This window comes from Hyaena hyaena, unplaced genomic scaffold (assembly GCF_003009895.1).
Source record: "Hyaena hyaena isolate Hyena2069 unplaced genomic scaffold, ASM300989v1 scaffold_262, whole genome shotgun sequence".
Taxonomy (NCBI): Eukaryota; Metazoa; Chordata; class Mammalia; order Carnivora; family Hyaenidae; genus Hyaena; species Hyaena hyaena.
This window is the reverse complement of record NW_024080895.1, coordinates 1,077,631-1,091,286: the sequence shown is the minus strand read 5'-3', so window position 1 is coordinate 1,091,286 and position 13,656 is coordinate 1,077,631. Positions and strand designations below refer to the sequence as shown.

General features: G+C 38.4%; 1 protein-coding gene across 3 annotated transcripts in view; it reads left to right on the top strand.

Moving 5' to 3' along the window:
- The window catches only part of FRS2 (fibroblast growth factor receptor substrate 2), a 113,200-nt gene extending 103,044 nt beyond the window's left edge, over window positions 1–10,156 (top strand). For all 3 annotated transcript variants that reach the window (XM_039245635.1, XM_039245634.1, XM_039245636.1), the window contains 5 exons: window positions 278–369; window positions 1,614–1,800; window positions 2,630–2,788; window positions 3,200–3,363; window positions 4,985–10,156. In XM_039245635.1, coding sequence (XP_039101566.1) covers window positions 304–369; window positions 1,614–1,800; window positions 2,630–2,788; window positions 3,200–3,363; window positions 4,985–5,935 — 1,527 coding nt within the window. In that variant the 5' untranslated portion in view covers window positions 278–303 and the 3' untranslated portion in view covers window positions 5,936–10,156. The remainder of the gene's footprint in view (window positions 1–277; window positions 370–1,613; window positions 1,801–2,629; window positions 2,789–3,199; window positions 3,364–4,984) is intronic.
- The last annotated feature ends 3,500 nt before the right edge of the window (window positions 10,157–13,656 follow it).

Here is a 13,656-nt window from a genome sequence, read left to right as displayed (position 1 = left end):
CCCCCCCCCCCCCCCCCCCCCCCCCCCCCCCCCTCCCCTCCTTGCGCGAGGGAGCAAGAGATACCAAGCAGGCTCCATACAGTCAGCGCAGAGTCCGACACAGGGGCTAGAACCCACAAGCCATGAGATCATCACCTGAACTGAAATCAAGAGTCAGGCACATAACCGAGTGAGCCACCTGGGTGCCCCTGTGTTAGATGATTTCTAAAGTCTTCTTCTGTTTTATGATTTTTGTATCCTACATTTAATAATTTTATCCAAATTATCTTTCATGTAGCACTCACATGGTCTTCTGAAGAAGCCATGGGTAGCTGTTGTAGCTGTCCAGATAAAGACACTGTCCCAGATAACCATCGGAACAAGTTTAAGGTTAGTAAAACTGGTTGAGTTATATCTTTCACTTCCTAGTTTGATGTTCTTCTTTTTCTTCACTTAATATGTCTTACTTCCTTACTTTTATCTCTAGACCCTTTTACTTCTCTTTGTGTCCACTCTGCCTTTTCTTGTTTTAACAAATGATGACGATGTTCTTACTGACAGTGTGGAGTCCTCTTTTCTTTCCCTTTGGTCCTGAATATCCAATTAGCCATACAGGTCTAGAAATACTTTTTAAAATGCCATTTTATAGGTGCCTCTTCAGTCTGGCCACCACATCCCTTCATGCCTGGATACTTTCTTAGCTGGACTCTACCCTTGAGTCAGTTCACCTCTGTGACCATCCTGCAGTTGGCATCAGATTGATCTTACTCTTTCATCATTCTAAAACTTCTATGGTGTTCTGTTACCTAGAGCATATATGTTCCATTTCTAACCTAATCACAGCCATTTAGTGTCTCTCATGGTCTGACCTCAGGTTGTTATAAGTCATAGCCCCTGGATCACAAACGTAGGGTGTAAGTTGAAACCCTGTGGCTTTGTAACTTTGTGACCTTGGGCAGGTTTGTTCCGTTTGTGTACAATACAGTGGAAAAAATAGTATTCCCTGCAGTTTAGGATTGTTACGAGGATTAAATGGGAGAAATATGTGCATAGTGCTCTGCCTGCCCCGGGAATATGGACCGTTCTCTCGAAGTGTTACCTATTCCTCATAGTCTCTGGCCATTTTCAGAAACTCACTAGTGCAAGGCTTTCCCTTCCATGAACTCTGTGCCAGTCCTGTCTTGGTCTCTCTGAAACATATTTTCCTTGTCTGTGCCGTAGCACTGCATCTTCAGGATATGCCCTACAGCCCCTGACCCACCAGCTCTCTCCTGAGGCCCAGCTGAAGTCCCTTCCTCTTTGGTGAAGGCTTCTCCAGCAACCCTAGGCCACAGTTGCTGCCTTTTACAACCTCTGTTGCATCCATTTGTCAACTACTCATATACAGCTTTGTGTTGTTGACTTAGTGTTTTATATCTTCTCACTGGAAATGAGTTGCTTGTGGATAAAAGCAGATCTTACACTGCTACATAGGCCATGGCCTAAATACACATTGATTGACGAATGAGCTAACAAAGGAGTGAATAACTGAACCAATCAACAGCAGTGCATTTTGTTGACGAATTGGTGAAATGTGTGTATGGCCATCAAGTGGGTGCCTCAGATTAGCACTAATTGAGCTTTCTTTTTTTTAGGTCATTAATGTGGATGATGATGGGAATGAGTTAGGTTCTGGCATTATGGAACTTACAGACACAGAACTGATTTTATATACTCGCAAACGTGATTCAGTAAAATGGCACTACCTCTGCCTGCGGCGCTATGGCTACGATTCAAATCTCTTCTCTTTTGAAAGTGGTCGAAGGTGTCAAACTGGACAAGGTAGGTAGAGCTTTTAACTTTTTCTACAAACATTTTCACATTTGAAAATTGTTCTTTTATTTATCCTACATACAACGTTTTAATTAATGCTTTACTTCTCTCCTGATAGAAAAGAAATTCCCCAAATAAGGGGATTGTTCAGAAAAAGAGATATAATACGTTATGTATTCATTGATTGGGCATTTATTTATTAAGCACATTCTGTATGTCCAGGATTTTGACTTATAATATTAACTTTAAGATTTTCTGCATATGATTAGTTCCAGTAAATTGACTCTGTTCCTTTACTGTTATAACTTTTTGGGGAAAGAACCTAAACTTTGGAGTCCAACAAAACACGGTTTGGTTTTTTGCGACCGATTGCTTGAAAAGGGCTTGGGCGAGTTACACGATTTCCGTCGCACATCAGATTCCTCCTCTATTAGGGACAAATTCCGATGCCTGCCTTATGGAATTATTGTAATAATTAAACAAGGGAAGGATTGTAAAACACCGAGCAAGGGACAGTCAAATGGTAAAGGATCACCTTGGTAATGGTGATTTGGGCTCCCCCTGCTGTTAAGAAACAATCTAAAGTAAGTGTTCAGTTCTTGTTTTTGCCTGCCTTGTTTTGGGCCATTTCCCTTAGACATATGAAAATTATTCTGTGAATTTCCTTTTGGGCTTATGTTTAGAAACAGAGAATGTTATTTATCAGACATTTATTTAAAAGGCCTTTCTTGCTGTCAGTGAATAGAATACTTACTTTACCATTTTGTTCTTTGATAGGTACTCCTGCATCTTTTTTAAAGTTGTGGCTACTATTTTTCCCTTTTTTTTATGTTTGTAGGAATCTTCGCCTTTAAGTGTGCTCGTGCAGAAGAATTATTTAACATGTTGCAAGAGATTATGCAAAACAATAGTATAAATGTGGTGGAAGAGCCAGTTGTAGAAAGGAATAATCATCAGACAGAGTTGGAAGTCCCCAGAACGCCTCGAACACCTACAAGTAAGTACCCATTTTCTCTTTTATATTTTGAGTAACAGACATTTTTAAACTATGGATTATGGATATGTAATCTGTAACATGTTAGAAATCACCATTAGCTAACATAAGTCTAATGGTCATCAGTTTTAAAAGACTGTTATGTCTATAATTATAAACATTTTTAGTATTTTAGTTAGGAAAACATTAAAAGTTCCATATTATCTAAAATGTGAATGGAAAGTTGGAGTGGATGGGTGTGTTGTTTATGCTCTGCTGTTTGTGTTGTTTCTGCTGTGTCTTACCAGAAACACCTTGCTTAATTCTCTCCGTGCCTGTTCGGTTCTCACTCATTTTTATTCTCTCTGTCCTGCCTCCCCCCGCCCCGCCCCCTATATCCTGCTTTTCTTCTTAAACCAATAAACAAAAACTCAGCTCCAGGGTTTGCTGCTCAGAATTTACCTAATGGATATCCCCGATATCCCTCATTTGGAGATGCTTCCTCCCATCCTTCAAGCAGACATCCTTCTGTGGGAAGCGCACGCCTGCCTTCAGTAGGTGAAGAATCTACACATCCTTTGCTCGTGGCCGAGGAGCAAGTAAGCGTGAGCTGCTGTCTGACAGGATGATAGCCTGTGTGGGGTTAAAGCGATGCTGTGTGGGCTAATACTTGAAAATTTTAGTCAGTTTGAATTGTAGCTTTTACTGTTCATGTGCGACTTTTGTGATTAAGAATCAGAGGAAACAGCATATATTTTCTGACATAGGCCAAATATGTGTAGGTGTGGAGAGAAACATAGCATCACGGTAGTTTGCAGGCTCACAGGAGAGGTGTGTCTATGGATAAAGGCAAATTATAACAGTTCCTGTTACAATAATCACCGATGCTTTTGGAATTTATACTGTTTTTTACATTAGTGGACTACTAGCAGAAAGGTAGATTTTGTTGTCAAGGTTTTTAGGAAGCTGTTTGATATCCCAGAGTATTCTCTTTCATTTGAGAAATGAAGTATTTGGTCGAACACTGACTCTCTATTAATTAGTTATACTTATCTTTTGTAAACCATATGGTCACATATCATTAAGAAATACTTCCTGTTTTAAAATCTATTTCTTCGTGTTCTTTACAAAGTAAATAAATTCATAAATTATTTACTATAATTACACTTCCCTCAGTTTGCATTTTATTTTTGAGTTTTTCAAATCTTATGTATAGTCTCCCAAATGTTTTTTTTATTTTTTACTTTTTATTTTTAAAAAAAATTTTTTTTTAAATGTTTTATTTATTTCTAGGAGAGAGAGAGAGACAGCATGAGCAGGGGAGGGTCAGAGAGAGAGAGACACAGACTCTGAAACAGGCTCCAGGCTCTGAGCTGGCAGTCAGCACAGAGCCCGACGCGGGGCTCGAACCCACGAACCGCGAGATCATGACCTAAGTGAAAGTCGGACACTTAACCGACTAAGCCACCCAGGCGCCCCTCCCAAATGTTTTTATATTGTTCCCTCACAATACCATTGACCTTTTCTAAATAGTGACAATTTCTTAGCAGGTGGTATTTATTTTATACCTAAGCGTTTTACAGTACTCTTATTAAATCCAGTAGGGTTTATCTCTTTATATAGTCACAGCATCTGTAAACCAGGATAAATTTGTTGTCTCTTTTTAATACTTGTTTTTCCATATTCTTTTTTTTTTTTAAGTTTATTTATTTATTTTGAGAGAGAGTATGTACATACCCGTGGAGAGGGGCAGAGAGAGAGAGAATCCCAAGCAGGCTGTGTCCCATCAGCAGGGAGCCCAAAGAGAGGCTCAAACCCATGAACCACGAGATCGTGACCTGAACCTGAGTCAGATGCTTAGCCAACTGAGCCACCCAGGCGCCATTATTCCTTGTTCCTGAGTCACGTTTTAGTGTATTGATGAGAATTTCTAAAACATCAAAATGATAATCCCAATTTGTTCCTGATTTTTTTAAACAGAATGCTTCTCATGTATCAAGTACACTGTTATGTGTTATTTTAGAGAATTCTTTTATGAAGTGAGGAAAATGTTTCTACATTCCTCCCCTCTCCTCACCTTTTTATTAGTGAAAAATGAATATGAAAGCTTTGAAGGAAGAGTATATCGAGAAAGTTAAGTGATAAAATTAACTGATACAGTCACCGTTTTTTGTTTCTGTTTTAAGCAAGTTATTGATTCACTTTCCTGTTTTGTTTTAGGTCCATACCTATGTCAACACTACAGGAGTGCAGGAAGAGCGGAAAAATCACACAAGTGTGCATGTCCCGTTGGAGGCTAGGATTTCTAACGCTGAAAGCAACACACCAAAAGAAGAACCAAGTAGTATTGAGGACAGGGACCCTCAGATTCTTCTTGAACCCGAAGGAGTCAAATTTGTCTTAGGACCAACCCCTGTTCAAAAGCAGTTAATGGAAAAAGAGAAACTGGAGCAGCTTGGAAGAGACCAAGTCAGTGGGAGTGGTGCAAATAGCACGGAATGGGACACTGGGTATGACAGCGATGAGCGCAGAGAGGCACCCTCTGTGAACAAACTGGTGTATGAAAATATAAATGGGTTATCTATCCCCAGTGCCTCAGGGGTCAGGAGAGGTCGTCTGACATCCAGCAGTACCTCAGATACCCAGAATATCAACAACTCAGCTCAGAGAAGAACTGCATTACTAAACTATGAAAATTTACCATCTTTGCCTCCTGTTTGGGAAGCCCGCAAGCTAAGTAGGGATGAAGATGACAATTTAGGACCAAAGACCCCATCTCTAAACGGCTACCATAATAACCTAGATCCAATGCATAACTATGTAAATACAGAGAATGTAACAGTGCCGGCAAGTGCTCACAAAATCGAATATTCAAGGCGTCGGGACTGTACGCCGACGGTCTTTAACTTCGATATCAGGCGCCCAAGTTTAGAACACAGGCAGCTCAATTACATACAGGTCGACTTGGAAGGTGGCAGTGACTCTGACAACCCTCAGACTCCAAAAACGCCTACCACGCCCCTTCCACAGACCCCTACCAGGCGCACAGAGCTGTATGCTGTGATCGACATCGAAAGAACTGCTGCTATGTCAAGTTTGCAGAAAGCACTGCCACGAGACGATGGCACATCTAGGAAGACTAGACATAATAGTACTGATCTGCCCATGTGAGCCGGGAAAGCATTACCTTGTTTGCACCTTTGTGAAGTTTTAAAAAATGAAGATGCGAGTGCTTCATTTTCATTTCTAAACACTAACTCCTTTTATAGACTGATAAGATTTTTTTTCTGAATATTTCCTGTGCTTCTTTAACTAAAGGGAATTAATGTAGAGCAGGTACTCCTTAAAGAACACTCATTTCAGTATCTACTACTCATTTCTGTCCAGCAGCATTCCCATTTTCACAGTGCCTATTTAAAATGAGAGTTGAAGTGAGTGACATGCTGGTTGATTTGTATCAATATCCCGGACGTCCGCATATCATTCATGTCTAAGTCATGGTTGGCGTTTAAGACATTTTATAAAGCCTCTTGATAATGTGCATTGTTAACAGATAACTCTAGGCTTTGAAAGTAATATTTGTAGATTCACTATTCATGGTATATGGCCTCCAGCATGTAACATGAGGAATCCTTTATTTCATTAATTGTAGGCTTTTTGACTTGAGCCAAAACATATGTAAAGGAAATAGAAGTACCACACCTCCTTAGACCAGTCAGTTCCTTTCCCTTCTGCGTTACTAGAAAGAGTCCTGTGTCCGTGAATGTGGTTTGCTCTTGGTGTGTCGAAGGGCAGGAAGGAGTCAAGATTTTCTGTTCACTCATCTCATGATGTCATTTGAAGGGCATGCCCAGATATCTTAATGAGAATTCCACTAGACTCAAGAATCAGTCTCAGGTCACTTTACCCAAAAACATTTGGAAATCTGAACCACAATCTCTTGAAATTTTCTCTCCTATAGATAATTAACCATAACATTGTTTTCTGGAGGCATCTGTGCCATTAGGTTGCCATTTACCTTCAGTTTTTTCCTTTGGTGTTTGGGATGTCTTATTTTGTTGCTTAATGTTTCTTTCAATTTAAAATGTTTGAGTTTGTATATAGTTTTGAAATTGGATTATGTGTTCGTTGTTTAGTTTTCATTTTTGTCAAATTGTGGTTTTGAAGGTTCATTTGGAACTTACTGTTATTCTATAACAGGGTTGCCCTTGTCCAGTATTTATTTATATGCTGTTTACTTTTCAAGTTGATAAAAACATTCGCTCAATTTGAAATTTCCCTTGCGTCCATCGGTGATCTCTTTAGCAGCTGAGACAATAAGGAAGCTACTTCTAACATGCAGAGCTCCCTAACGGTACTGTTTTCTCCGCGGGCGCTCCCCCGGCACTTTAGCAGTGATTCCCCTGTGACACGGCTGCTGCGGCTGTGCTCTGCCCACCGTAGTGCTCCTCGGCTCTGCTGTCCTTTCTCACAGCGGGGTCTTTGATTATCCCTCGATTTCAGTAGAGTGTTAGCATTGTTGCCAGCATAGCAGGTACAGTGGAAGTCTTCTAGCAATGAGATTGTGTCATAATTTAGGATTCGAGCTGAACTGAAGTTTTATAAACTGATGAGAGTTCACATGCCTAACTCTTAGAAAATCAAGAATGTTCCAGTTTCTCAAACACTAGAGAAGACCAGAGAACGTAGAATAGAAAGGTTAGGTTACTGTTTTCTCTGAACATGAGGATGTTTGAGATCATGGTTTGGATCTGTCTATCCGATGTAACTAAGGTTAATTTAGCATGAAAAGGTTTCAGTCATATAGCACCCAGCCTGATCAGTAAATAACCTAATTATAGGACAGTGACTGGATTAGCAGAATAATAGAGTGGGACCATTATAAAGAAAATAAATTATTAAAGGTGTCTTTATTGTTTTCAGTGCCATCGGTTCATGAGCATAGCAGAATTTTCTTCTTTTCTTCTCTGTGAACTTGGTGCTTACTAAAGTGTTCACTGTTCTCTAAAAAGAGAACAGCACTATAGGTGTGCAGTTTCCATTTTTAATATATTGTTCCATTTACGCTTTCTTCTGAGTAGATTGCTATTCGTGCCAAATTTATGTGATGGTTTTTGTAACGAGGAATACGAATAATAATGGAACCAGTACACGCGGTTTTCTCCAAAACAAGCAGTCAAGACAGAGCCTCCAAATGAAAGGGCTGACCTATTGATTTCATTTTGGAGGTTGGATACTTTATTTTCTCTCTTTTCCTCATCATTTTCCTTTTCCTTCCAGATTCTAATTAGCTTTATATATTTTAGGTAGCTCCAATATAATCATTGCAGTTTATGCTTTAAATACTGTGTGCTTTAAAAATGAAAATGGGACCAATTTGTCTGCTAAGAATTTGATTTTAGGTACTATGAGTATTAGGACGATGTATACAATATACAACTGGTGTTTATTTCTAGATGTCTCTGGAAATCACCCGTGTTCCTATTTAATAAAAGTAATGTAGAACACTACTTGTGGAACACTACTTGTCCTTTGCAGTAGTCTAGCCATGGGCATTAAGCTCTGTCCTGGGAGAATGTACCAGTTACTAGGTACATTTTAGAATGAGATATTTTATGGGGATATTATTGTGGCCGTACGTTTCAGATTTTCTGAGACAGACCTAATTTTAGCTACTCTGTTCTTTGATAGGCCATATGATCCCACTTTTTGGTTTTGGAAATATAATCATTGTTTATATGCTCTTCCCCTGATAGAGTCCTCTTTCATCCATTCAGGCGGTAACAGCTTTTTTTCCCAGATCAGGGGTTGGAAACTGATATGGGTATTACCTGTGTTTTTTCTTCATGTGTTTTATTTCCCAATTTCATCTTCTTTTAAAAATGAAAATATGGTGCCTTCCCTCCCTCCAGGAAGATTGGCAAATAGTTCCTTTTATTTACTGCTGCTGTGGAGTGATGAGATATGCACTTTACTCTTGAAGACTCAGCAAAAAGCTTTTCACTTCCCAGTATATCCAGAATAGATCACATTTGGGACTTATGAAAATTTGCCAAGCAATCTTTGTTTTTATAGATATTAATGTTGACCCCACAGTTCAATGTTATAAGTCAAGCTAGTGTTTGTTTATTCCTCCTCCCCCTCCCCCCTCAAAAAAAATCTGTGGCACAACATATAAAAATGTACCTCAATAATGTTCTATTAAAAATGGGACAGGGGCCTTATGTTTTCATAATTTCCCAATAATGTGCCACCGTATTTTTGCCTCAAGGTAAAGGTTTTAACAAGCTAAAAAGTACTTCCCACTTCCCCCTGTGCAGTTCTTAACCTGTAATACCCAATTGTTTTGTGCAATGTGTAGTGTGTGTGTGTACATATATATATATATGTATATGTATGTATACTTCTATATACATACATATATATGTATCTCCTTGAAATAGACATACCATCAAAGACAACATTCAGAAGTAACTGATGTATTGGCATCTTACTCATATTTCTGATATGTGAGGTATATGGTACTAATTACCCTTTCTCTGATTTTTGCCAAATTTGAATAAAGGCATTGGTACGAAATTACAGATTGTATAGAAAATGTTTTTGGCTTGAAAAATTAACAAATATTCTACGACATACCACAATATACTCTGCCCAAACCAGCACCCTATCTATTCTGTTCTTTACATCCCTACTCCCCATTCCTATTTCCTCATTTTTTGGGGGTATAACACAATTCTTTTGTAGCATTGGTACAGTTGCAATTCTATGACAATTGGACAACAATAGCATGGAAACGGACTGGTATTAATAGTACAGTAGTCACCGGTGTGCCACATTTGCATTAGTAAATGCAAAATATACATTTTATAAAGGAAAAATTTTTGTGTTACGTTTTTATTTTCATTACATTGTATAATATTGTAAGATTATTGTATGTCCTAATTTGCATTATAAATGTTTTTTTCCTACGTAAAGGCATAAATATAGCAACTTTGTATAAAGGTAGCTTATTAGATTTTTAATTTTTTCTTTTATAAAAAATTGTCTAACAGTGGGACTACCATTGCCAAATTGTATATGAAATAGGAATTTTATCCCCTATGGTTAATTTCTTTTATAAACATTCCATATTTCTCTAATAAAAGACATAAGTGATACTGTACTATGCATAAATTGTATATTAATGCTGTTTCATAGCAGCATTTTAAATTTTGGTTTGCATTTTTAATATTGGCAAAATTTACCACTGTTGATTAAAACCTTGTTATATACATGTAACAACATCTTTTGCCCTCTTTCCCTTCCCACCCTTTGTTCTCTGTTTTTCCCTATCAGTGCCAACTTCATACATTTTGTAGCATGGCAATAAAATATAACTTTTACATTGAGGCCAAGTGTGGCTTTTTGGAGGACGTGGAGCTGGGAGGATTGCCCTCTAGTTGTTCTTTGCATATGACTTTTTGCCATATAAACCATATCTCCAGGCATGAGAAGTTCTTTCATATATGATGTAAACATGCTTTTAAGGACAAGTGTGAATGTGCTTTTAAGCTTAATTTTTGTCATAACAAATAAGAACTAATTTTTTATCTTTGGAAAAGTCAGAGTTCTTGAAGTACAATCAAACCTTTATTAACTGGAGTACTTAAAGAATAAGCTAATAATTGAATTTAGTTCAACAAGGGCTAAGCAACACGTTTTTAAAATCCTTATTTATTGTAGAGTATTAGTATTCTGTCCTAAAAATTATATGTAAAATATGGTTTAAGCGTAGATGATTTAGGATCTTGCAATGCCTTACTGTTGTCATTCGGGCATAAATTTCCATAATGAGGTACTCGAGTTGATACTGGAAGCTGAGCTGACTATACACTGACCTTAAGCATTCATGAAAAACTGCTTTGTTGAATAAAATCTGATCGGAGTTCTTATGGTTACTTTCCCTTATTGCCGAAAGTAGATTGCAATAAAACCCCAATAAAAGTTTGGTTGAATACCAATTTAAAGGTTTCCTGTATTTATATTTCACGCATTTTAAAAGACTTTATGATAAGAGGTTTTCTTAGTCTTGTATCAGTGCCTCCATTTTCAAAGTGAACATATAATGGGTTAAGGATCACGTTTCATCAGAGAAATGAAATTGTAAGTATTTGACAGACTTTCACAGTTTTCTCTATGTGGTCATTCAAACTAGGAGTTCTCAGCTTTGGAACTGCAAACCTATTTTTAGTCAGTAGTGTGCCACTGCAAGGCCTATTTGGGTACAGTTCAAGATGGAGATCATTTAAACAATGAAGGGCATAGACAAGTCCACAAATGATTGGCTGTTTACTATGTGCTAGGCACTCTGGGACTCATAAACTGGTTAAGATGTGGCAGAGACTGCATCTTGGAAAATTTGGGCATTCATCCTCAGAAGTTAAAAGCTTCTTAGGATTATTTCTGTATTTTTCCTTTGAGTTCCTTTAATGAATGAGCATGAACAGGCCCTATGCTACTAATAAAGACAGCAAGCAGGCTTTGTGTTCTAAAGAATTGTAGTTTAGAATAGCCCTTCCAGTGGGGGCAATGTCCATCCTCCCCCTGCAGAGAACTAAGCCCTAAGACAATTTGTATATAATAAATTCTCTCTGATACCTCTAGAATGGCACTAACTATATACCTTAGGAGAATTGAAAAAAATTGTCACGCCAATTCCTAGTATAAGTGGTATGATAATGGCACACACGAAGGGCATCAAACTCAGTCTAAAAATGGAGATTTTCAAGAAAAGCCTAGAAGTGGTAATCCCTAAGGATTTTGATGAGAGTCGTCAGAGATTTATAGGAGAGAGAAAGGATGTCTTAGGGAGAAGGAATGACATGTGCAAAGACATACACAAAGATCATGATTGTTCAATGTTGGCAGGGGTTCCGCATGACTTGAGCATAGGTTGCAAAGGAAGGATGAGAGAGAGAAGGAAGAAGTGAGAGCACGTAGGTGTAGAATGCTTAGGAATTTTTGTGTTAATGAAAATGAGGTGAGAATTTGGAGGATGTTAAACATTGGAGAAACAATAGTTGAGAAAGACTACTCTGACATCAACATGGAGGAACATTGGAGGGCGTGACATCGTAATAAAGCAGGGAGACTGATTCAGAGGCTCTTACAAAAATGGAAGTACAACTGGATAAATGACTATTCAAAGGCATTGTTGAAAGAGTGTGTAGGTTAGCTCTTGCTGTGTGACAAGACACCCTAAGACATAGTGGCTTAAAGCAACAAATCATGTTATTTCTCCCATTGCTATAGAAGAGGGTGGGCAGACCTATGGAACCCATCCAAAGTTACAAAACTAGTAAACAGAAGAGTTGAAATCCAAACCCTTGCAGCCTAATTCCAGAAGATGAGTGTTTAACAACTGGGGAACAAGGGTGATATGTCAAAACACATGCAATGGGGAAAGGACAAATCGCTGAGAGGACCCTCATATGGAGGGTCTCCTCCTGGCCGTCTCTGGCCAAGCACCACAGGGGGCAAGGCCTGCCTCCCACACCCCATCCAAATGCATCTCCGCCTGTTATGCCCCCAACTTCTCTAAAGCCCAGGAGGGAGGGGGCATTGGTTTTTCAGTCACCCGTAGTCTCAGGCTTAGATAAATCTTGGGCCTGCCAGAGGACATAATATTTCCAAGTAAGTGATTTTGCCCACAATAAAAACAGCCTTTTTTAACATTGTGCGGGCATCTCAGCTTCTCATTATTGTGATTATTTTCATTCCAGTATATGATCTGGGATCTGCCCATTAAAGTGCATTTCTTGAAAGAAGAGTAAGTTTTCAAAAAAATCCTCCTGGTAGATTTAAAATAACAATTTGAGCAGTCTGGACACCCGTTTCCATGATGGACCTTGAGCATAATGTAAACCAGGGCTAGCAAACTCTGTAAAAGATTAAATAGTGACTGTTTTAGGCTTTATGGGCTAGACAGTCTGTCACAACCACTCTGCCAGTGTATAATTCTGTATCACATTGTGCAGTATAAAAATGAATGGGGAGGGGCACCTGGCTGGTTCACTCGGAAGAGCATGCAACCCTTGACTTTGGGGTTGTGAGTTCGAGCCCCACATTGGGTGTAGAGATTACTAGAAAAATAAACTTTAAAAATATGTATTATTTAAAAAATGGATATGTCCGTGTTACACCAAGCGTTATGGACACCAAAATATAAGTTTCATATAATCTTAGTGTATCATGAAATATTCATTTTTTTACCCCAACCATTAAGTATGTAAAACTCAATCTTAACTCTCTGGCCATAAAAAAGCCAGGTGGCTGGTTGGATTTGGTTCCCTCCCCAATGTAACCTAACCCTCTTAAATCTGAAAGGTGAAAACTTAAAAATTGAAGAAAACATCTATCACTGTTAACAAGCTTGCTAAGTGATAGGAGAAAAGGCTATCAGTGGATGACAAAAAACGAATAGATTTTTTTAAGGACAAAAATTTTACTTTAACGCTCGTAAGGGGTCAACTTGGAGTAAGTAGAATATTTTTTTAATAAACTGAAATATTTGGGATTGATCTTGGTGTCTACCAACACATTAGGGAGGAGTATATTAGTCATCTCTACTCGTGGAGGGGGAAAGAAATCGAGTGAATCTAAGACCTGAAAATGAGCAAGCAGGGCAAAGATAAAGTAAATGGCTCCATGAGAGTTGACTGTACCGGACAATCAACGTCCGATTAAAAAACAGCTTCTTAAAACTCAACAGAAGGAATGTAAGCCCTCCTCGTAATAATAAATAACGTTTAAAGTTAAAAAAGCAAAAAAATATTATTTACTAATATAATGGTAAGTAATCAAAAAAACAAAACCCGAAAAGGCTAAACGTGTTTGCCTCCCGGGAAAGA